This window comes from Choloepus didactylus, chromosome 10, assembly GCF_015220235.1.
Source record: "Choloepus didactylus isolate mChoDid1 chromosome 10, mChoDid1.pri, whole genome shotgun sequence".
NCBI classification, from domain to species: domain Eukaryota; kingdom Metazoa; phylum Chordata; class Mammalia; order Pilosa; family Megalonychidae; genus Choloepus; species Choloepus didactylus.
In genome coordinates, this window is record NC_051316.1 from 125,961,192 (window position 1) to 125,986,043 (window position 24,852).

Sequence of the window (24,852 nt, forward strand, 5' to 3'; positions counted from 1 at the left end):
AACCAACTTCCAAGTCATTGCCACGAGGCAAACGTGGAAAGGCACAAAGGTTGGTTCCTGCCTCAATTTTCAATTTCTAAATAGGAACACTCATCTTATTCATTTTTCATGCATTCTTTCATCCAACAAATGCCCTGAGCACCATCTGTGTGCCGGGCCCTGTGAGGTACCAGAGCTTTAGACATGAAGACTGCCCTGGGGGAGCACACGCTCCCATGGCGAGCCCAACAGGTAGTGAGACAAAGAATAACAGGTGATGAAGGCGTTACAGAAGTGTTGGGCGAGTTCTCTTTCCAAATGATGTTCAGAATCAATTCCCGCTCCCGAGGCCCCCCCTTACCATGGAGGAACCTTGAGATTATAAAAGTTAGCAGCTGGGGAGTGACTGCTGATGGGTACGGGGTTTCTTTTGGGATGAAGAAAAGGTTCTGGAATTCAATAGTGGTGACGGTTGCACAGCCTTATAACTATACTGAAAACCACTGAGCTGTACACTATAAAAGGATGAATTTTATGATATGTGAATTATATCTCAAACTTTTTTTTTAATTATAAAGTTAACAGCTACCTCCAGCTAACTTGAAATGTTTACAAATTCCGGAGCACAATCCCATCCAGACACCTGGCTCCCTCTTACCTGTTCTCCTTTTAATCCTGGAAACCCAGGCACTCCAGTGTCACCTTTTGGTCCTCTCGGGCCCTACAAGGAATCATTGGAGAGCTTTTATGTTATTCATTAAGATGAAAATGCTTTAACCAATCGGAAAAGCTTTTATCAGAAAGTGGAAGGGCGGAGGGGGCCCTTTCCAGGTGGGCGGGAGTCATGACCAGCCTTGATGTTTTCTTAATTTTAACTAGTCCAGAAACGGTGGGCTGCTGACAAGATGACAGCACCAAGAGTCTGGAGCCTGGAGGCCGCATCTCTCTGGACTTTGGTTTCCTCCAACTGGTGCCACGGAAATGGCCTCTTCCCTGGGCCTGCTGCAGCCACTCACCCAAGGCAACTCCAGGCCAGAGGGGAGCCTCCCTCCACCCATCCATCCCCCGACTCCCACCCCTTCTCGGGCTCTCCTCTGCCTATGGGATGGGATCCAAAGGTCCTAGGCCGGCACCCCAACCCAACTCCCACTCCACCTTGCACCCCCCTTTCCCCTAACCCTTCTGCTCCCCACTCCTGATGCACCACCTCCCTACCATCCCCCTGGGCAGCACGCCCGTCCTCCCCTCTGCTCTCTGTGCCCTTCAGATTTCCCAGTCGGGACATCAAGTGTCCTCCGCAGACACTACTGTCCGTGACGTGGCTCGCACAGCCTTGGCTTGTGCCCGGGAACAGCGTTTCAACACTTTCCTGCCTGCCAGCATCTCACAAGTCCCTGTCTTGTCTCCTTGGAGACTTTCAACTATTTGCTATTATTTTTTTCACAGTGAAACTTCCTTTCTTTTCTTTCTTCTTCTTCTTCTTTTTTTTTTTTTTTTTAACAAGTGAGTGCCTACTCTGTAAACACCTGTGAAATGGAGCTTCCCTTATTGGCGGGCCGTGGCCTGGGCCCCTCGTCCCTCCCTGTGGAGCCCTGGAGGCTCCTCCCTGGGGAACGCAGAACCAGGCGTTTACAGGAAAATGCTGTCCAGAACCTGCCCCAGACCATGTGGCGGCCGGGTTGGAGACCAGAGCTCTGGCCCCTTCCCTCCTAACAATGGGGCCCTCTCCGTGGCTGCCCCTCTCCTGTTTTTTCATATCTGCTTCACATGTATTTTTAGTGTCATCACAGACATTTTCCTTTTAGAAAATGTAAAAAGTTCAGAGAAGCACACAGAAACAGGAAAAGCAATCATGTCTAATTCCACCATCAAGATAAAACTCCATGAGGATTTGGTGAGCTCCCTCCATCTTCCTGGAAGCAGCAGCACCTGTCACCTGTGAGCCTTGGGCCTTTCAGAGCTTCAGCCTCTTGGAGAAATCCCGCCGGTCCCATCCTGGGGCTGAGCCTTGGGCTCTGGCACCAGCTCAGACTTTTAGGCAAAACTGATCACTTGCTACCCAGAAATGCATTTGCACCTGGCCTGGGGGCAGGCCCACAGTGGCGCACGTAGATGGTTAACAACTGGACTTCCAGTCTGTACTCTCACCCTCTCCCCACCCCACCATCCTCTCTGAAGGGACTTTGATGGACTTCATCTACTTGAAACTCTTGCTTCATCTACTTGCATTCACAGGAAGCCAACCATGGCTCAGGCTTCGGCTGCTCTAGACTAGAGTGATGAGAAAGCTCCAGCCCTTACAAGTTGGTCACAGGACAGAGGAGAAAAAAGAGAAGGGCCCAATCCCTGTCCTTCAAGGCATAAAAGCAGCCCAAGAGGGGTGAAGACGAAGCCCTAGGGGACTCCAAGGAAGGAGGGCCACCTCCAGGGGGGAGCAAGGAGGACGAGCTACAGGAACAAGATGGCTCTAGAGCTCGGTCATGCAGAAATGCAGCAAAATGGCATGAAGAGGTAGAGCCCGGGCACAGATGGAAGAGCTCTGTGTGGTACTTACTGGAAATCCCGGCAGCCCGGGAACGCCCTCCGGTCCCTATGACACACCAAGCACAAGGCAGCAGGATTAGGAGCAGCCTGTCCAGAGGGAGCGGGGCCCCCTGCCCGGGGTACCTGCCCCCCTCACCTGCCAGGCCTGCGCATCTCCCCACCTGGCAGGCTCACTGGCCCATTTTGCAGAGGAGGGGAAGGGACCCGGGCAGAGCCCCACAGCTACTTCGGGGCATCCTGAGTCCCGGCTCCCACGAGCCAGAATCTCTTTGCTTTCCATCTCAGCCTCCTCTGTGAGAGATGGTCCGAAACCTCCCGGAGTGATTGGTGCAGCACTTGGGGTCCCAGTAAGACTCTTGGAGAACAAGGTGCTGAATTCTGAGGAGGGGGCGCATGTGAGCTGGGAATTTAGAGGATGACTTGGGTCTTTTCCCTCCGTAGCAGTGAGGTTTCCCTGCAGGCATTTTAAATTCCCCAGGGCACAGAATTTGTCACTTCACACGGGACTGGGACCCTCTTTCCTGCCAGCCCCAAGATCCTTGCAGCCCTCAAAGGCTTATGAATTCAACACAATATAGAGAGCAACAAGTCTTTCAATGTGCTGTGCGTGTAGCGGGGTGGAAAGGGGATGGCCGAGCCTCGAGGCCTCAGACAGGGAACTGCCACCGAGGAGGACAAAGCTTGATACACGAGGGATGAAGGTGGCCCGTGCGTTCCTGGACTGGCCTAATGGGAGGCCAGCAGCAGCCAGGACAGCTCTGCGCTGGACGGAGGGGGGCTCCCGGGGGTGGGGATGGCAGTGCAGGCAGACAAGGCCCCGGCACGGTGACATCAGAGGTGCCTAACCTTGACTTTTAGGCTGTCTGTGGTTTGCTTCAGTATCACCCCTCCTGTCACCCTTAACCTCCAGTGCCATTTGGCAAAAACAAAGACCCTCTGCCAATGGACTTGGGTTGGGTGGGTGGTTGATTTTAGGGTTTGATTATGGTCAACTTCATGCGTCAACCTGGCTAGGCTATGGTGTCTGGCTGCTCGACCAACCACTGGCCTGGATGCTGACGTGGAGGTGTTTGTGGATGGGATCTGATCTGCAGCCAGGGGGCTTTAAGTAAAGGAGCTGACCCTCCACGATGCGGGTGGGCCACATCCAACCACGTGAAGGGCTTCCGAGCAAAGGACTGAGGTTTCCAGTGAAAGAAGAAACTGTTCTTCAAGACTGCAGCCTAGAAATCCTGCCGAGTTTCTAGCACACCCACCCTATGGATTTCTGACTGAGAACCCAGCATCAACTCTCGCTTGTTTCCAGCCTCTAGGCTGCCCTACTGACTGCAGACTTGCCAGCCCCCACAAGCCCTAAAATTCTGATTCCCTAAAATAAGTCTCTCATTTCATAAACACATACCCTATTGGTTCTGCTTCTCTGGAGAACCCTACTATATTTGTTTCGGTAGAAACCGAGGGAAGGGGGCCCCATCAGATGCTGAGCAGAAGAGAGAACAGCCAGGCAACCAGAGAGGTTTCTCAGCAGAAGGAGAAACTCAGCACTGGATGAACCTCCCAGATATTTGCCGAAATAATGGGGAGGTACCTAGATATTCCCCAGGATGTGGACAGGGCCAACCTTACTGGGATCTGCAGGGGAGGATGGCCCCAGCGGACACCTGGATTGCACAGCTGTGGAAGTATAAGGCTCTACCTCCACTTTGGTTTGCACAGAGTGCCTCAGTTCACAAAGCAGTTTCACCTCCATCACTTCTTACAAGCTGTCCCAAAGTCTAGGGAGGAATTGGCAGAGAAAAGAATCAGAGGTTCAGAGTGGTGCCCAGCAGAACTGGAGCTGGAACCCAAGGCTCCGAAGGCTAGAGCTCTTTCCTCTCTCCCCAGGTGGCCCCAGCAGATGCTAGAAGATGCCATGGGGGTTTGTTGCACAAGCTCTGAGAGGAAGCTTCCTCCTCTTATGTCCAGTTTTGCTGCAGACCAACTCTGTGAACCTGAAAAAATAACATCTTTGTGTATCAGTTTCCTGATCTCTAAAATAGGCAAAAAGGCTGGGGTAAGTCATGTTCCGTCCCGGGCTTAGGTTTCCCTATTAGCACAACGACAGCTCACCCAAGGCTCTTCCTGCACTTTAAAATGAGATAGTATAAAAGCAAGCAGGTCCAAAGCATTGCACAGACGTCAATTTGTTTGTTACACATGAGTCTCTCATTTCCATTGCACACATTTCTGATGCAAAGGTGGGAAAGCGTCCCCTGCGTTGGACAGCATTCTCCCCAGGATCAAATCAGTGTGACAGCAACTTCTCAAAAACACAAAGTTCTCTTTCCAGTCTACTCTCATATATCCAACTCTAGGCTTCAGGGGTGTCAAGGATTCCAAGCAAACCGACTCTGCTTCAACGGGGGCCTGTGGAAAGAACCCTTACTCTAGGGCAGCTGTGGATACGCACCGGAGGCCCGATGAGCTCGGGAATGCTGGAGAAATTCATGAACCCGTGGGTGATGTTGGTCAGAGACTGCAAAGAGAAAAATCAGACACTGAGGACACAGGATGGCACGTGCTCTGCCCAGCTTCTGGCAGCAAAGCTTTAATTAAAGTCTCCTGGCATGGAGAGCACAGGCAAACCAAAAAATACCCTGAACCCACTGCCCACACAGCCATGATCTCATTTCTTACAAAACAGCCCTGAGCTGCTTTACTGCTTCCCTCTTTTTAATTGATGAATTTCACAATACATCAATGTATTCTCTTTTAAAAACTTAAATATGTATATACATATACAGCAGGTGGACGCTCCAACCCAGCAGCCCAGCGGCCTTCTCCCCGCTTTAGCACAGCACAGAGCGCGTGCGCCAGCTCTGACCCGCGTGACACTCACACTGGGCAGGACCTCAACGTGCCCCGGCGGACCCCGGGGGCCGGGGGGTCCCACGATGCTGGCTCCGTCCATCCCCCTGTTCCCCTGGTTGCAGCCGAGGGGAGAGAGAAAAAGAGTCATTGTCCACGGATGGTGCCTCCAGAACCACGCGGGACATCCTCCGCCCGCACGCCCCAGCCCGTGACCTCACCTTGGGTCCCCGCTCTCCTTTTTCTCCTTTAGGGCCCTGGCAAAACAAACACAAACAAACAAAAGAATGACACATTCTCTTAGCTTCTCCTATTTGCTGGGCTCAGTCCCCGCCTCTCTCCGTCTCCCGTGGCCCCCTGAGCTCTCACACTGACTCTCTCCCGGTGATGGCAGTGAAGGAGGAGCAGCACGGTCACCTCGCAGAGTCCGAGGGACGGGACACCCCACAGAGTGCGAGCAGGTGGCCAGCACGGGGTGGTCAGGCCCTGGACCCCGAATCCCAGAGCCCTCCGCATGTGGGGGGACAGCGTTGTCCGATTCGATCATGGGAGGGGGCTGCGCTGCTCCCGCCACGAGGCGCTGGGGTGTTCGGGTCTGGGTCCCACTTTACAGAGATACGAGATGCAGGGGGTGACCCTCACGGAAGCAGGGGCCACCGCCGGGACAGGCTCACCTGGGACCCGGGTGCAGTGAGAGGGGCACCTGCCAGGGCTCCTGCAATGGGGCGAAGCGCAGCAGAGACGAAGCAGTGAAGAGAGAGGCAGAGACGCGCTTGGCAGTGAGGGACTGCAGAGAGAGAGGAGGAGGGAGAGAAGAGGAAAGGAGGGAAGGAGAGAGAGAGAGAAAGACAACATGGGCAAGAGAAGGAGAGGAAGAGGGAAGGAGAGGGGTAGAGGGAGGGGAAGTGAGACAGAGGGAGAAGGGAAAGAGGGAGAGAGAGAGAGAGGGAGGGAGAAGGGGAAAACAAAAGAGATAACAGAGAAAGAGACAGATAAGGGAGAGAACTGGGGGGAGAGAGAGTTCTCATGTTTCCCCACACAATCTTCCGTGCAAAGCTTCCCTGCTGCTCAAAGCAATACGCTGGAAAGAATGCCTGGTGTCCCCGTGCACAGCTGGGGAGCTGGAGACCAAAGAAGATGAGCTACTGAAAGTGGCAGAGCCACGGTGGGCCCTCAGAGCCTCCTGATTCCAGCGTGACAGCCTGACAACCCTCAGATGAAGCTTTCAAAATTCAACCTACCCTTGAAGGCAATGGTCCGGAGACCCTGGGTTCACTCAACAACCTGATGCTTCCAGAGCCTTCCAAATCCTAGGCAAGGAGAAAGAATGACAGCCTCAGATCTAAGCACTGTTTCCTGGGCACCCACCTGTGCCAGGTGCCATGCTGGGGCCCCGAGGGGCCACCCCAGGACCAGCTTCTTTGCAGTAGCTCTTAGAACGTGTCATTTAACCAACGAACCAGGGCAATTACCTCAAATCCAACTCCCATGTCACATCCAGGGCCTGGGGGTCCTGGGGGTCCAGGAGGCCCAGGGGGACCCATGACCCCAGGGGTACCAACTGCTCCGTTTTTCCCCGGGGGCCCTGGTAAGCCTCTGCTGCCCGGGTCTCCCTGCAAGGAAGAGGACAAGCTGATCACCCAGGTCTGGGCTTGCTCGAACCGTTGGAGGCAGAAAGTCATTCTTCAGAGTTTCATTAGGCTGATGATTCTCTGATGGATGCATCCTAATGGCACAGGAAGCAGCTGTCTCACTAACTGACATCTCCCTTGGAGTTCAGCTGTTCCGGGCATCTGAAGGCATTTGCGAGGAGTGGGAGGAAGGCTTTACTGCCCGCCCCCCAATTCTGCCCTCCTCCCCGAGCAGCTCCTTTGAGATGTGCTTCCCTCGCTCTGTGACATTCATGCACCCAATCCTCCAACCCAACAGTCCCATCAGTAAACCCGAAGGAAGCAGAGGAAGGAGGACCAAGCTTTCATTTTTATTGAACTTTTTTTTTACCTTTTCACCAATGGAGCCATTAGGTCCTCTTGCTCCCTGAAAAAGAAAAACCCAGAGCCAATCAATATATATCTCCTTACGTATGTTTAGAAAAAAGGCAGAATGATGGACTCTTAAGGAAGAGGATATTAAAACGGAACTTCTTCTGCCTCAAAGCTGAGCTCAGCGTAAGGGGTGTGCACGGCCGTGCAACCAATTTTTCATCTAGTGGCTGAAATGCTGAGAAAATGCACAATCCATTTTTCAACTATTGGTTGAAGATTCACCAGGGGCAGGTCATGGAGGAAGAATCCCAAGGGGGTACCTCCCAGCCTCTCAGCCAAGCAAAGGGGCTTCAGGAACTTGACAGGAATCTCCTAGAGTTTGGGAGACACGTGGAATGACTGACTCTGTTCTGGAAAAATCTAAAGACCGAGAGGCCTCCAGGGAAGAGAACGAGGTGGGATCAGGGGTGCGCTGGAGTGGGCTTGAGTAGCCCCAGCAGAGGCCGCGGTTCGGGTTTCCTGGGGGCTCAGGTGTGGATCCCAGAGTGGAACGAGCCATTAGCCCCAAGTCCAGGCCCAACACGGGACGGTGTGGGAAGTGAGGAGGGGTCGGCCACAGGAGACCCTGTTCCACCTCAGGGAACCGAGGTCGGGGTCCCCAGTGGGAGAATCTCTGAGGAAACTGTAAAAGCACCTGCAAGAGAATGAGCCAGCAACTGCATGGCCACACAGAAGGGATGGACAGCTCATTATGTCACTCCAGCCACCTGAGACAGTGGCCTTGCCCCCAGACCTCTTTCTCTGGGCTAGGTCCCCCTCCCTATACCAGACCCCTAGGGATGGCAGAATGGAAAGTTTGAAAATAGCCCTGCTCAAAAGCAAGATGGAGTCAGGGCAGACCCGAAACAGTGAGGAGCGCCAAAAGGATGCAGATGGGAAGCTGAAGACAAGGCATCTTGGCCCTGGACAGAAACCACAGGCAGAGAAGCACCCGGCAAAACGGCAGTGGAAGCTGGGAGCAAGGTATGGCCCATGGGCCTCTGACAGGGAGACGGGTTGAAATTCTGCAGCAGGGCGGCCAAGAGGCTCGAGCCCTGGCTGGATCCCCACATCTTGCCCCCACTCCCCACTCCTGCCAAGGAGCAGCTATGGGGGCCCTGCTGTTATGAGGACAACAAGAGTAGTTTTTTGAGGCAAAGTGATAGGGCAGGGCCCATGGTGGCCAGTGAACCCCAGAAGTCCAGGGGTGTCCCAAACTCGGAGGGTCAGCTGCCAACATGACCTGCTTGATGGTGCAGCTGCTTCTCCCCGACGCACCCTGCAGCCGGCAAGTCTCAGAAGCAGCAGCTGCCCCACCCCCCAGCAGGTGTACAAACAGCAGAAAGCACACCAAAGAGGCATGCCAATCTCAGAGGCAAACACACCCAAGGAACTCTGGGGTGAGGAAAAGAGAGAAGCAAGTCAGCAGCAGAATGTGCACCCGAGGAGAGAAGAGTGGATAAAACAACCCAGTCAGGGCTTTGGGTACACAATATATATTCTCAGAGAGAAAACGGAGGCTTCTACAGTCATGAAACAAGGACAAGCTATTATGAAACAAGAACAGTGACTATGAGAAAAGAACTAATTAGAGCTCTAGGAAATAAACACATGTAACTGCTGAGGTGAAGAACCTGATGAAGAACTCTACAGAAGGGCCAAGTAACAGGATAGACACAGCTGAAGACAGAATTAGGGAAGAGAAAGATACAGAATCCTCCCAGACATCAGCATGAGAGGATAAAGAGCTGGAAAAAATGACAGAAGAGATAGAGATTCAGATGACAGAACCAGAAATTCCAACATCTATTTAATTGGACTGTCAAAAGGAAAGACTAGAGAGAATAGAAACGAAGCAATATTTGAAGAATTAATAGCTGAAAAATGCTGAAACAATATGGAGTCCCCAGATTAAAAGGCCCCCAGAGAACTGAGAAGGATAAAGGGAAGAAAAGATTTAAAAAATGACCCATGGCTAGTTACACTATGGGGGGATTTTAAAACACCAAGGAAAAAGAGAAAAAAAAATCCCTGAATCTGCTAGAGGGAAAACTCTGATGACCGTCAACAGACGTGAGAATCAGACTTCACGTCAGCAGCATTGGATGTTAGAAAACAACAGAAGATTATCTTCAAAATATCAAGAGCAAATGGCTTGGAACTGGAATTCTGTATCCAGCCAAATTATTATTCATGGGTCAAGGTAAAATAAAGGCATTCTGAAATATTCACCATCTCAGAAGGCTGGCTATCTAAAGACCCTCTCTGAGAATATTACTAGAGGATGCACTTCAACAAGAATAAGTGAAGAAGACATAGTACACGTAAAGCAATGAAAAATGTATCATGTATTACTTTCAAAAATAAAAATTAATTAAAACATGATTAAAGTGGTATTATTTTTATCACATGCCAATAATGTCTTGTGGCCCTGCTGGAACACAGGGGCCTCAATAATTCTGCACGCCCCTCTAGCTCTGACCCTTTGGGACTCTAGCCCAGGATGGGCCTAAACAAAGCTATTGGAGTAAATGAGATGGTCAGGCCATGGTGTGCAAGTCCCCAAACCACTCACAATCGGCAAGCAACACTCAGCATCTCCCTCTCTCTCCTTCCCCAGACTGAGAGCATGCTCTTAGCCTCAGTAGCTATGATAAACTTCCTCAGGGAACCCTCCTCTTACAGTAACAGCTCCTTCTCCTGTTGGGTGATCCCACCAGCCCTTGGCCTAGGAATGGAGACAGCAGGAGGTGGGGAGAAGAGTGGGCACTGGGTCTCAGTGAGGAAGTGCCAGACTCCAGAGGCTAAAGAGTGTCGCCGGAGTGGCACTGAATTTCTGTGCACAAAACCCACTTTGGACGACTGCCTAGACAGGCCTGTGCACCTGTGTGAGAAGGGAGGCTGATTTCATCACAGCTTAAGTAGAGAGAATCCACCCAATCGTGGAAGGCACTGTCCAGACAGGTAATGAGTTCCTCGTCACTGGAGGTGTGCAAGTCGAAGAACAGCTATCGTGGAGGTGAGTCAAGGATCAGATGCATCGCTGGATCAGACGCTGTGCAACGTCCTGAAACTGTTCATCTTCCTTCGCATGTTTTCTGGATTCTAGACCTGGGCTACTATTCTGGATTGAACTGCATCCCCTCAAAGATATGCTGAATTCCGAGCCCCATTACCCAGGATGTGACTTTATTTGGTATTATTAAATAGCATCATTGCAGACAGAATTAGTTAAGCTAAAATTAGGTTATATTGAGTAGGATGGTCCACTATGACTGGTGACCTTGAGAGAAGGGGAGTAGAGATATCGGCAACTCCAGGGAGAAGGCCAGGTGGAGACAGAGGGACAGAGACTGTGGATCTGCGTCTGTAAGCCAAGGAGCGCCAAGAAGCGCCAAGAAGCGCCAAGGAGCGCTGGCCACTCCAGAAGCCAGGAGAGAGGCAGGGATGGACCTGGCCCTGCCGACGCCTGGATTTCAGACTTCTGGCCTCCTGGCTGGGAGGCAGTGGGCACCTATTGTTTTAAGCCATCCAAGCCTGGCTGCCCCAGGACACTATGATAGCCATGTTCTTTGTTTACTTTTTTTTTTAAGGCAAATTTCATGTGCAAGGTTTCCCTCAAGCTCTCCAGATGCAAATGTCAGAGTTCTGCCAGAGTCTGATCAGAAAGCACCAGATACATTCAGTGCAAGAAATTGGCATTCAAGGCAAATTTCAGAGGAAAAAAACCCAACTTGAATTCCTCCAACAAGCATCATGGGTGAGCCCAGGCCTGTGAGTGGCCAGTTCCCCGAGCAGGTGGAGGGCACTGCCTGGGTGTCTGTGTGGGCAAAGTGGGTTTGTCAGAGGAACTGGGGGGCGAGGCTGGTAAGAACAAGTAAGATGAGCGTAGATCTGTGACACTTCCTGCAAAATTTCTTGTGAGAGAGTTGGTATGTAGAAAATGAGTGCTACATAGCTTGACAATCATCTCTTCTTTTTCTGGGAAACAAGCTTGCTACGAAAATCAAGTTCCCATTTCAATTAAAATAAACACACTTGAGAGCCGATGGAAACTGGAAATTCAGTTCCAAGATGATGGTGTCTTGGGAGCATTTTCCATGTTTTTATCCAGCTGGGGGTGGGGCACGGAAGACACCCCCCCCCCCCATCCCAGGTAGGAGGGACCCAAACTCCTCTGAATCCCAGGGAAGCTTGCTGGCTGCCAGGTGGGGAATATGCCCTGCCCCCCACTCCCTAGTCCCCCCTCCACTCCACACACACACCCTGAGCCAGTGTGGGGCTCACACAGAGTGGACTCCAGGAGTGTGCATTCAAATGGCATCGGATCTGAAGGACATCTCATTCATTCATTGAGGGCTAGCAGAGGCCCATGCTAGGTTCCCGGCTACACAGGCAGTACCAGGTGGTCCCTGCTGTTGGGGTGGGGTCTATTACAGATTGAACTGTGTACCCCCAAAACACATATTCGAGCCCAGCCCTAGGGCTGCAGACTGTGACCTTTTCTGGAAATATGGTCATTGCAGATGGAATTAGTTAAGATGAGGCAATGCTGGAGCAGGGGGGCCCTAAATCCAATATGATGGGGTCCATATAAGAAGAGGGAAATTTGGACCCAGACAGACAGACAGAGGGGAGAAGGCCATGTGATGACTGAGACAGAGAATGCCATGGATAGCCCCTTAGGAACAGCCCGGAGAGAGACATGGGGCAGGTGCTTCCCGCCAGGTTTTAGGGGAGCCCAGCCCTCCGGAGACCTGGAGTTCAGACTCTGGCCACCAGAACTGGGAGACAGGACATTCCTGTTGTTTTAAGACCCCCAGTCGGGGGACGATGCTATGGCAGCCCCAGGAAGCTAAGGCAGGGGCAGACGTGTGTGTGGATGCTTCAGTGTCCCGGCAGAATAACCGCTGCACTGACGGACAGTGGAGGAAGGAGGGACGCCTTCTGCTCACGGGGAGTCAGGGTGGGTGGAAGGCACCCACATGTCCACCAAGAGGCAGATCGGATAAATGAAACATGGTGCCGATGCCCAAGAGAATATGATTCAACCCTAAAAGGGGATGAAGTTCTGACACACGCTGCAACACAGATGCATCTGCAAACATTATGTTCAGTAAAACAAGCTAGATGCAAAAGGTTAAAGATTGTGTGATTTCACTTAAATGAAATACCTAGAACATAGGAATTCACAGATACAGAAAAGAAGATCGGGGCTTGCCAGGGGCTGGGGTCAGGATGGGGCGATGGGGAGTTACTGCTCAATGGATACAGAATTCCTGCTGGGGAGGCGGAGAAGACTCAGCAATGGGTGGATGGCAGAGACGGTGGCACGGCATCGGGAAGTGACTGATGTCATGGAGCGTTCGCATATGAGTGGTTCAAGGGGAAAATGTGTGCTGTGTATACACGCAAAAAAGAATAAGGGAGAGCTTCCCAGAGGCTATATCTGAACTGGGTCTTGAGGACGTGCTGGATGAGAAAACCACGTGCAAGGGGCAGCAAGCTAGAAAAGAAGAGGGAATTTCAGCAGCATTTGGGAATTCCAGGTGAGGATGCCGAGGGCTGGAGCTGGAGGCAGGCAAGTGCAGAGGGGAAGGGACTTTTTTTTATGCGAGGAGGACAGTGGCTGGAGGACGGCTTCTGGGTGGAGAGAATGGGGGGCCAGTGGGGAACCTGTTGTCCCAGGGAGGGTGAGAAGAGGGCCCTTCAGACGTCAGACCAGGGTGGAGAGAAAGGGAGAGATACAGAAGCCAGGGCGGGCAGCCAGGCCGCCCACTGATCTTACAGGGAAAGGGAGAGGAGGGGGCGCTCGGGAAGGCTCCTTTCGCTGGAACTGGGAGTTCACAGGAGTGGGAAGGGAAGGTGCTGAGCTCAGACTTGGACATGGAGCATCCGGCAGAGGGGCAGAGTGGGGGCCATCCCCCCAGGGAGGCAAGGCCAGGTGCAGAAGTCAGAGACAGGCAGTGCAGGCCTGCGGGCTCCTCCCACCTTCCCGTACCTTCTCCCCTTTCATCCCAGGAAGGCCGGAGGCTCCGTCGAGTCCAGGCTGTCCCTCAGGGCCCTGGGGAACAGTGACAACGACAGTCAGCCCAGGACACTCTGATAAGAATAACAAGCCAACCCCCACGGTATGGGAAAGCGGGGCAGGGGTGGGCCAGTCCCTGTGGACGAGGGCCTGTGCTATCTGTGGGGGGAGACCAGGACGGGGTGGTCTACCTGGGTCCCCACCCCGCCCCAGCACTGACGCGCCGTGATTCTCAGATCTGCAGCCGTCTGACTTTCCTCTCCTGCCTGAGCTAAAGCGGCAGAGCCAGGGGAAGGAGGATGCGTTCCCGGCTGCTGCTTCTCGGGAGTCTCAGTAATGATTCAGACGAGGAGGCTTTTTGCTTATAAATGGTCACTAGCTGCTCCCCTCTCTTCATGAGCCTTAGACAGCATCGGGGTCTGCAATCCGTATGCTAAAGAAGCCCCCGGGCCTCTGAGCAGCTCACCGGGGGGCCCAGTTCCCCAGCAGCTCCATCCTCTCCAGGAGACCCAGGGGGTCCCACAAAAACATCGGCTCCTGGTTTTCCTGGAATCCCAGGTGGGCCGGGCGGGCCCGGTGGGCCAGGGGGACCCTGAAAAACAGACACCTTGTTAGAATCAGGGGGCAGCGGGTACGCATGTTCACTGAGCAAATAAGGTCTCTGCACCTCCCCACCCCTAAGAGCAGCCCTGTGGGCGGGGACTGGTGTTCCCACTTTGCAGATGGGGAAACTGAGGCTCAGTGAGAGGCTGTGAGTTGCCCCAGGGCTCACACGCACACATATGCACACATGCATGCACACACACACAGCAGGTTAGTAGAAGAGCTGGGATTTGAATCCAGGTCTTTCTGACCCCATTTAGGTCATGTTTTCTCCTTGGACGTGTGTATATAATAAAAACCCAATTTGCTGGAATTCTCCAAGGTGCTTGGGCTAATTTCATTTTCTGGTTAACTGAGGGATCAACCCCAAACTTGAAAACTGCCTGCTGTTTTAACCCTTGTTAAAACTCATCCTGAGACGTGCGAGTCTCTAGCCCCTGGCTGGGTCGGCTGCTCCCACCGACGTGGAGGAGGCATTTGGCTCCCGACGCCTTCACCAGGGGAGTGTGGAGCCCGGCCAGGCCTGGGCACGGGGAGGGCAGGGGGCAGCCAAGGGGGCCCTTCTAGCTGGGGGTTTAGCACATGCTCAGAGGAAGGGCTGGAGATGAGCGTGGGGTCCTGAGGGTGTCAGAGGGCTTCCGGGGGCAATCTGGAGGGGAGCCACAGGCACCCCAGCCTTGGGCAGGAGGCACGAGGCAGACAAAGTGCCCAGGAGAGGTAAGGGGGTGGAGTGTGAAAGTCTGCCCAGAGGAAAGACCAGGAGATCTCCCCAACAGGGAAGGGAGGGGAAGTGGTGGAGAGGAGGTATTGAAAATGAACATAAAATAAAACAAACTCACAGAAGTGGAGGAAAAAGTATAACAAACTCCCATGGACCCACCACCGGCCTCCACCATGAACGATGGTGGCCACAGTGGTTTCATCTACCGCCTGCCCCCACGGCCCTCCCTCCCAGATCATTTTGGAGGAAAGCACAGGTCATGTGATTGTCACACTCACTCTTAACAGATCCTCGCCGTGTACCAGGCCACCAGAGCCAAAGTCCAAGCCGGAGCCGAAGTCCAGGCCAGAGCCTTCAGCCTCCGTCCCCACCTGGGGAGAGAAAGGAGAGAAAGGACCCCCACGACTTGGCCCCAACTGCCACCCCCAAGGACACCTCCTTTTCTGCAGCCCCACCACTGCTCCCGGCTCCCCTCTGGCCTTTTCTCCCCTCCCCTCCTCCCTCGTCGCCCCCCAGCCCCGCCGGGGACAGGCTGCCCGTGCTCTGACGTGCCCCAGCCTCTCCCACCCTCAGCCTCCTGGGCCGCCTCCCGCGTCCTTCCCCGCCTTCAGGGCCCGGGTCCCCGGGCCTCCCCCACCCCATTTCTGGGCGGATTCAGCTCTGTCTCTTCTACTGAGGGCTCCGGCTGGTGCTGGGGTCACCTGGCTTGAAGCTGAGTCATGCGTGCGCCCATCGGCCCCTACAGGAGGGTGGGCTCAACCCTGAGACCCCCGGGGGCCCTGGCCCAGCACGACGCCTGGGGGCAAGGCACTCGGTGCATATTTGCTGAACGGCATCAAATTCCCCAAAGACAAAAGCAGATTTCCCAAACATCTCTCTGGTGCTTAGTTCACGGAGACCAGAACCAGGTGAGGACCAAGGCAATCATTACACACGGTACCTGTGAACATGTGTGTGTATAGATTGCATATGCATGTATGAGTGTATGTGTGTATCTATATGTATATGAGTGTATGTGCAGTGTTATGTGCATGTATGAGTATACTGTGTATATATGTATATATGTGTGCATGTGTGTATCCATATAAGTGTGTGTATATGTGCATATGTTCCCTATGAGTGTATGTGTGTATACATGTGTAAGCATGTATTTGTATAGGTGTGTATGTGTGTATGTGCATGTATTAAGTATATACGTGTATATGTGTGACTGTGTATGTGTGTACCTGTGTATATGTGTGTATATGTGTGCATGGGTATCTATGTGTATGTGTGCCTATGTGTGTATGCATGAGTATGTGCATGCATGTGTGTGTACATGTGCATCTATGTGCAACAATGTATATGTGTATATGTCTGTGTGTGTGCATGTATGAGTGTACATGTGCATCTGTGTGTGAGAATGTATATGTGTGTATGAGTATGTGTATATGGGTGTGTATGTGTGTATGTGCATGTGTAATATATATGTGTATATGTGTGACTGTGTATGTGTGTGTACCTGTGTGTATATGTGTGCACAGGTATCTATGTGTATGTGTGCCTATGTGTGTATGCATGTGTATGTGCATGCATGTGTGTGTACATGTGCATCTGTGTGCAACAATGTATATGTGTGTATGTCTCTGTGTGTGCATGTATGAATGTACATGTGCATCTGTGTATGAGAATGTATATGTGTGTATTAGTATGTGTATATGGGTGTGTATGTGTGTATGTGCATGTGTAGTATATATGTGTATATGTGTGACTGTGTATGTGTGGGTACCTGTGTGTATATGTGTGTATATGTGTGCATGGGTATCTATGTGTATGTGTGCCTATGTGTGTATGCATGTGTATGTGCATGCATGTGTGTGTACATGTGCATTTGTGTGAGACAATGTATATGTGTGTATGAGTGTATGTATATGTGTAAGTGTATGTGTGTAGGTGTGTATGTCTGCATGTGTGTGTGTGTGTATGAGTGTACTTATGTATATGTGTATGTGTGCCTATGTGTGTATGCATGTGTATGTGCAGGCATGTGTGTACATGTGCATCTATGTGTGAGAATGTATATGTATTGGTGTATGTGTGTATGTACGTGTGTAGGTGTGTCTGTGTGTGTGCATGTATGAGTGTACTTATGTATATGTGTGTATGTTTCTATGTGTGTATGCATATGAGTGTGTGTGCACATATGGGTGCAGGTGTGTGTGAATGTGTGCACATGCGTATGTTTGTGTGAATGTGGGTGCCGAGCATCTGCTGCGAGGCTCCAGAAGGAGCTGGGTTTGGGGGTGGGAGCTGGGCTTGTGGAGGGTGCAGTGGAGTGTGTGGGTGGGAGAAGGATGGCGACACGGGGACAGGAGAGCTGGGGATCCCGCTACCATCAGTGGTGGGAGGAGGGACCAAGCCCGGCTGGATTCGGGGGGCCTCGGGGCTCCCCGGATGGCCCAGGGTGGCAGGGAGGTGCCCACTCAAGGACACTTCCCCGGTTTCCCTCTCGGAGACCAGGCGTTGAGGGCGCCATTCCCCGAGAGGGGACCCCGGGGGAGGCCGGGTGGGGCGTGCTGACCTGGAGGAGCCGTGGGCCAGTCGGGGCTTAGGCTAGAACCTGGCTCTGAATAAATTCTGCCCCCGAGAGCACTGTGGGCTCCAGAGGAGGCAGCGAGCCCTGAGGCCCGGCCTGGAGGTGAGCCCCAGCCTGCTCTGTGCCGGCCCGTCCCCCGCACCCTGCAGGTGGGACAAGCCCAGGTGGGGGTCTTACCGTGGGTCCGGGGGCCCCGGTGGGTTCAGCGGGGCCAGGAAGCCCCTCCCCAGCATCTCCCTGAAGAGAACAGAGTGATCAGTGACGAGCCGGGCACCCCTGTCCACTGCCCACTTTGCTTTCAGTAGCCACCATGGGAGAGAAGAAAGGAACGGCTCGAGGGGGTGCCTTCCCCACGCAGGGCCAGGGAACCCTGATTTCCTGCCCACAGTGGTGGGGTACGGGAGTGGTGGAAGGAACTGACAGCGTGGACAAGCACTGCACACACACCCGTCACCTAGGGTGCCCCCACCCAAGCCCTCTCCACTCCTCCCACCAGCCCCGTAACCGTAAGGCCCCCTAAGTGCTCTCAGGCCTGCTCCCCGGGTCTACGGGCTCCTCCAGGGTGGGCGCGGGGCCCAGATCACCTCCAGGTCCCAGCACCCAGTGACAACTGGTGCTCAGGCAATGCTTCTAGAATGACCCACTGGGAAAGGAGGAGGGGGAAGATGAGAGAAAGGGGGCACCCGGAGGCTGTCTGAAAGGATCCGGAGAGATGGCTGTCCAGACCAATGAGGTGACAGAGTGGAGAAGCCACCCAAAGGAGAGTGAAGTCACCCAAAACATCCCCCAAAAAGCTGGGGCCGGCATCTACCGAGGTGGGCAGGGGCAGAGAGGATGGGGACGCCCCCTGCCCCAGGCCCATGGCCCTCCACTTCCCTACAAACCCCGCAGCAGACCCTGAAGGCACCCAGGCAGGGACACGGTGGACCCCAGGGAGGCCTCCATCAAACAGCTCCTGGGCAGCCCAGGGGAGGGCAATGGGGCAGAGGACCTGGGCTGCAGTGTAGATGGGCAGCGTCCTCGAGGAGCCGAGCTGCTGCCTGATGCCAGGGCAGGCTCCCTGGGCAGGACCTCCAGGATGGGGATTTCCCTAAGCATCACCTCACTTCACCCCCCTATCCTGTGGGGGAGTCATCCGCACCCCCATTTAGAGATGAAGAAACAGAGGCCCAGAGTGGCGAAGCCCTTGCCCAGCCTCCTACAGCCTCGCAGAGGCAGACGCAGGTCCAACGGCCTCTGAAGCTCTTGTTTGCCCCAAACACTCCCAGGAAGAAAGTCGGACAGAGCCTGGAGCTCAGACACAGAGCCTCAGAATCAGAAGAACCCTCATATTACAGACGGGGAAACTGAGGCCACAGAGGTCAGGAGATTGGCCAAGGTCACCGGTCGGCGAGGAGAAGGCCTTGGCCCGGACTCAGCTGGTGTTATTCTCGCCAACACACAAGCCCACGTCCTCCGGGCCCATCCTCTGGCTGCTTCTACCGTCTCCTTGACCGGAACTGACGAAATGAACCCCAAATAGAGTGCTCAGGGCAGCCGGTCGGGGCCAAGGCATTCTCCAGAAGGTCACGGTACGAACCTTTTCTCCTTTGGGCCCAGCCTGTCCTTTCATTCCCCCACGTCCTCTTTGGGCCTGAAACAGGAAGTTGTGGTTAAAACCTGGTCAGAGTGTCCTTGGCACAGGGAGCTGCTCGGCTGTGATGACGGGAGCCGGCCCTGAGCTGGGGATGTCCTGGGCCGTGGGCCTGCACCCAGCACGTAACTGGTTCTCAGTAAACATTTGCCAGATGGCAAGAGGGAGGGCCAAGCAATCTGAAGGCACACAGACCTGATGGTTTCCTCTCTCACTAGAAGCGTTCCATGATACAGATTAAAAACTAGAGTACTTCAGAAAGAAGTTACACATAGAATTGCCACGTGACCCAGCAATTCCATTCCTGGGAAAGAGCCCAAAAGAACTCAAAGCAGAAGGCTCGAATGTGTTCACGAGCGTTTGCAGCAGAAGTATCACGAAAGGTAGGAGGTAGAAGGCACCAAGTGTTTCATTGGCAGGCAAATCGATAAACAAAATGTGGTGCATCCATACGGTGGAATCTTATTCAGCCACATGGGATTTCTGATATACGCTACACCTGGACAAAACTTGAAAATGTCACCTCGAGTGAAATAAGCAAGACACAAACGGACAAAAATTGTGTGATTCCAGAAAAGTCAAATTCTTAGAGACAGGAGGTAGATGACAGGGCCAGGGGTCAGGAGAAGGGAGAGAAGATGAGTTGTGGCTTAACGGGGACCAAGTTTCTGTTTGGGGTGATGAAAGATTTTGGAAGTAGATGGTGGTTCAGGTTGTACAATATTGTGCATGTCATTAATGCCACTGAATTGGATGCTTAAAAACAGTTAAATGGCAAATTTCATATATACATAAATATTCTACTACAGTAAGTTTTAAAAATATCGCTCCATTTTAAGGACAATGCTCTTCATACATTCTCTAAAAAATTCTAATATACAGTCTGTTCTTAGGAATGGAAGGACCTCATCTGGACAATCGTGGGCTCTGCTGATCAACTTCTGGCTCGGGGGTCAGGACGTTCAGAGACCAAGGCTCTCACCCCTACTCAACACCTTGGGAGCTGGGCGACCTTGAGTAAAGCCCTAGGCCTCTCTGAGCCTCACCCAGCTGATTTATTGAGCTTGTACTATGTGCCAGGTAGAGTTTTCCCCATATCCGCTCACTCAGTCCTCACAGCAACCCAAGAGGTAGGTGTTGCAGTCATCTCCAGGGCGTGCGGGCATAAATGGAGACACAGAAGGTACCAAAATTTGCCCTCAGTGTATGGCAGCTCCAGGTTCAGCCGCCTCTCTCTCCCCTGGGCTATACAGCCTCGGTGGACTCGGAGATTCAAAATGATCCTAAAGATCTTCCACAGGGGGTGCTCCCTCCAGTGTGTCTACTGTGCTTCAGGAAATGGGCTATCACTGCATGTTCCTGACACAGACCCTTGGGCGGTGATGCATCTGCGTCAGTCATGTCCCAAGGTGAAATACCGTTCTCTCTCTCTTGCTCTTTCTCTTATGTAATGGGTAGACTTTGTCCTCCAAGATATGTTGAAATCCTGACCCAGTAAAGAATGTGACCTTATTTGGAAATAGGGTCACCGCAGATGGAATGAGTTAAGTGAGGTCATGCTGGGACAGGGGCCCTTCACCCAATACCACTGGTGACCTTTTGTGAGGGGAGACACGGCCCAGACACACAAGGTGGGGAGACCCCGTGAAGAGGAGGATGCGGGGCTGGGGTGATGCATTTTTAAGACAAGGGCCACCAAGGATGACCGCTCACACCACGAGCTGGAAGGGGCGGGCAGGGGTTCTCTCTGACTGGTCTGGGAGGGGCCTGACCCTTCCCACACCCCGACTTGGGCCTTGCAGATTTCAGAGCTGTGAAAATATAAATTTTTATTGTTTTAAGCCATCTAGTTTGTGGTCATTTCTTGCAGTAGCCACAGGAAATGAGCCAATCTTCTTAGAGCTTTTCTTTCTTTCTTTCTTTAAATCTCATTGTAAGAGTCATAAGCTCCCACGGTGGAAAATGACAAAATGTATTAAGAACCTAGCAGCCACCGTCAATTTCATCACCTCAAGGCAACAACTGTTAACAGTTAGAGTATTTCCTTCTAGAGTTTAATTTTTTTTCCTTCTAGTGCATATTTTTAAATAATTAAGACCATATAACATGCTCAAGTTTATAACTCAAGCTTACAATTTTTTCACTTGGTATTTTATGGAAAGCATTTTCTTCCATCATTAAATTCTCCCAGTAAATATAATTTTAATAGCTGTATAATATTCCATTGTTTGAATATACTTTGATTCCATCAATCCCCTATTGTTGGCTAGTTATGTCAACTGATTTTTCTCTATTATACATGATACTGAGATTAACATTCTGTACACACAGTCTTTTTACATATTAGGTCACCCCCTTTAGCATCAGTTCCTAGAACAGAAGTTTCTGGGTCAACAATATGCAGTTTTTAAGGATGTTAATATATGTCAACAAAGAGGTTCCCCAAAAGAGCAAACCCATCTCCACTCCTACCATCCTCACCCTCACTAAGCACTAACTTCTAAGCAGAAAATGCAAAGAATCTAAACACAACTGACTCAAATTCTTCAACAAATAAATGCCAAAGAGAAGAAAAGAAAGTGGGAGATCATCACCAATTAAAAGGCACAAGAGCTATATCAACCAAATACAATATGTAAACCTTGTTTGGATTCAGATTCAGACTAACTGTAAAAAGGCACTGTGGTTTTTCTTCTTTCTTCCTTTGTTAGAAGGATAATGAACGAAATTGTGGCTATGCAAAATAAAGGGTCCCAGATCAATCTATTAGCAATACTCACTGATGTATTTATGAGCTAAAGGATATGATGTTAGGGATTTCTTTTAAAATACTCCACCCTGCCCCCCAGCCCCTCCCCCATCCAGGACAGCCCTGGGCAGTAGCCAACTGACGTGCCCACAGGTTGGGTTATGGCTTTCCAGACACGCAGGACCCAGCGTGTACAATAAGAAGCCCCTGTGTGTGTCCAGCCCTCTCCGACTCAATCCCACAGCCACCCTCTTTCACCAACAAGGCAGCCAAGGCCCACAGGAAAAATGAAAGGATTTGATTGAGGTCACACAGCTGCAGCCCAGAACCACAGAAACTTGCGTTGGTTTTTCTATGACCTCCTGATGCTTCAATTCCCTCTACAGCCCCCACCAAGTCCTACAGTCACTCACGTGTCCAGGTGTGTAGACGTCCACCTGTGACGTTTTGAGACGAACCTTTGCATCTTTAGACTGATCCGCCTCTTAGCAAGTTCTCATTTCCAGAAAAGAAGAGGCTAATCCAGGACACGAAGCCAGGTCCCCGAGATTTTTGCCTCTTGCTTGTCCCCTACAAACAGCAGCTGCCTTATGAATTTCCCTCGAACCCCCCAAACTGGGGCACTTGGTGAGCCAAAGTGAAAACCCACCGCGGAGAGAGCCAGGGCAGGCTCCACCGGACGACACGGCCTCTTTCTCCCCTCCAAGATCTGCCAAGTGGGAGCTGCACTTACCGGGGTGACCTGTCTCTCAGGAGCTGCCGTGGGCATGGGGAGTGGCCGCCCGGCTGGGGGGGCACTGCCGGACTCCTCTGCCCCCACCATGGGAAGGGGCTCCTCCGTTGCTGACTCTTCTTCCTCACCAGAACCCTGAAAACAAAACCAGCACAGGAATTGCCTCACCCAGCCCTTGGCACAGCTCGTCCGGGGTCGGCGGGAATTCGGGAAACTTCCGCGTCCACGGCACAAGGCCCACCTCACGGCACTTTCTTGCCTACAACCTTCCTCTCCCCCAGAGTATTCCCAGAGTCCCCGATTCACCCATTCCCCCCGGAAGCATGCACCTCCTCTTACGGGTGCCAGGGAGCTCACTGCCCCCCACCCCCTGCAGACCTTCCCAATTTTTTGGTCACTCTGCTTTGAAAACGTTCTTCCTGGACAAAGCGCAGAGGCAGTGGGGTTGGGACCCAAACCCAGTTTCCTGGTGTTACAGGTTGAGTTACATCCCCTAAAAAGCCACAGTCAGGTCCTAACTGGGGGTCCTGTGAGCTGAACTTTTTTCTATGAACAGGGTCTTTGAAGATGTGATTAGTAAAGATGAGGCCAAACTGGAGGAGGGTGGGTCGTGGTCCAGATGGCTGGGGTCCTTCTAAGGAGAGGACGTTTAGTCACAGACAGACAGACGGCCACGTGACGGAGGCAGAGACTGAGTCATGCCGCCACAAGGCAAGCAACGCCAAGGAGTGCCGGCCACACACAGGAAGACAGGAGAGAGGAGCAGATTCTCCCCCTAAGAGGGAGCCTGACCCCCGAAACCTGGCTTTCAGACCTCTGGCCACCAGAACTCAGAGATGGTACGTTTCTTGTTTAAGCTGCTCCGTCCCCGGCAATTTGTTCCGGCAGCCCTGGCAAACAAGACCCTGACATCCTCCGACACATCTTGCCACCCTCGAGTTGGTGCTTGCCCAGCTCGGTGCCCACAAAGCAGCTGAAGCACATTTCCCTCTGGATGGCCATAACCACTCTATGCTCTCTCTCCCCCCAGAGCCAGGCCGAAGCAGCGAAGACACCAGGTGACACTTACCGAAGTGTCACCAGGTGCCACTGTGGGTGTGGGGAGGGCCGGCCCATCCGTGGGGACCCTGCCCGCCTCCTCATCCTCAGCGGTGCTCAGGGGCTCTTCTGTTGCAACTGCTGCAGTCGTCAGGCCTTCCTCACTGTGCGGATCCTGAAACAAGATGGCATGGGGGATCGTGCCTCGTCCGCCTTGGGCCCACCCCTCTGGCTTCCCTTCCTCAGCTCCTTTAGGACCAGGACTTGTCCAAGGCCCCTTGGAACCCAGGGTTAGGGTGCACCTCTCAGGTCATCCCATCAACCCCACAAATCTCCTCTCAGTCATCTCTGCCAAGGGTTTCTCTGGCCTTAGCTTGCACACCTCTTATGACGGGGAGCTCACTACCTGTAGAGGAAGCCCTTCTCTTTTCAGACAGTGCTGCTCGTCAAGTTCTGGTTTCTATTATACTAAGACTTGGTAGAACTGGGACCTGATCCTGGGTTTCCCGCATGTGACAAATGATGGGTCTTTAAAGAAGAAAAAAGAGGAGGAGTGAAAGACAGAGAAGGGGAAGGGAGAAGGTAAGGGAGGAAGAAGGGGAAGGAGAGAGATAAGGAGGAGGGAGGGGAAGGGAGAGGAGGAAGAGAAGGGGGAGAGGAGACAGATATCAGCACAGGGGACAAGGAAGGGAAAACAGCAAGGCCAGAAAAAAGATGACAACAAAGACAAAGATGAAGAAAACCAGGAAGTTGAAGGAGAAGAGGGGAAAGAAGACAACCAAGAACTGTGGCAGCCACTTTGTTCTCTGAAGTACCCTTACAACTGCCCGGCAGCCTGGTGCTGTGAGAGCCGGCGCACACCCTCCCTGCCGGGAAGTCTCCCTGGGTGGATGTTACACCAGAGGCAGAAGGCGGCCTGGGTGGCACGAGCCAGGGTGGGAGTGGTGTGGGGAATACGTCGAAGGCCAGGGTAGGGGGTCCGTGAGGGCCTGGAGACCCCCTACGCTCATTGCCTCAGCAAATGTTTGTCGAGGGCCTGCCAGGTGCCAGGGATGAAGACACCGCTATGCCCTGTCCTCCTGGAGCTTACAGTCCAGCGGAGAGCCAGGCACAACTCATTTTCCAATTATGATGATATAAGAGGGTTTGGGAAGGTTCTGAGGCAAGAAGGAAAGAGGTTTGTTAAAGAAACTGCAAGAAGGTCAGTGCAGCTGGAGTGGCCCGACTGGGGTCAGCGAAGCCGGCCAGAGGGGGCAGCTGGGTCGGGGGAAAGAGCAACGAGAAGCTGCCAAGCAGGGGGCTGACACCATCGGAGAGGACTCGGGAAGGGGAGGGAGGGGGCCCAGCTGGCAGCGAGGGGCTCAGCCCAGGTGCTGGA

At 52.8% G+C, this 24,852-nt stretch overlaps 1 protein-coding gene across 2 annotated transcripts in view; it reads right to left on the reverse strand.

Annotated features, from left to right (window-relative positions):
* Positions 1 to 24,852, reverse strand: part of COL15A1 (collagen type XV alpha 1 chain) — a 113,853-nt gene that overhangs the window by 29,637 nt on the left and 59,364 nt on the right. Inside the window, exons 10-24 of one of the 2 annotated variants that reach the window (XM_037797013.1) lie at positions 23,506 to 23,649; positions 22,437 to 22,571; positions 18,901 to 18,954; positions 17,499 to 17,558; positions 15,025 to 15,117; positions 13,889 to 14,014; positions 13,396 to 13,458; positions 7,372 to 7,407; positions 6,843 to 6,983; positions 6,612 to 6,680; positions 5,592 to 5,627; positions 5,402 to 5,485; positions 4,973 to 5,038; positions 2,534 to 2,569; positions 638 to 700 (exon numbers count right to left, since the gene is read on the reverse strand). In XM_037797013.1, the coding sequence (XP_037652941.1) occupies positions 638 to 700; positions 2,534 to 2,569; positions 4,973 to 5,038; positions 5,402 to 5,485; positions 5,592 to 5,627; positions 6,612 to 6,680; positions 6,843 to 6,983; positions 7,372 to 7,407; positions 13,396 to 13,458; positions 13,889 to 14,014; positions 15,025 to 15,117; positions 17,499 to 17,558; positions 18,901 to 18,954; positions 22,437 to 22,571; positions 23,506 to 23,649 (1,206 nt within the window). The remainder of the gene's footprint in view (positions 1 to 637; positions 701 to 2,533; positions 2,570 to 4,972; positions 5,039 to 5,401; positions 5,486 to 5,591; positions 5,628 to 6,611; positions 6,681 to 6,842; positions 6,984 to 7,371; positions 7,408 to 13,395; positions 13,459 to 13,888; positions 14,015 to 15,024; positions 15,118 to 17,498; positions 17,559 to 18,900; positions 18,955 to 22,436; positions 22,572 to 23,505; positions 23,650 to 24,852) is intronic. The other variant, XM_037797014.1, reaches the window with a different exon arrangement.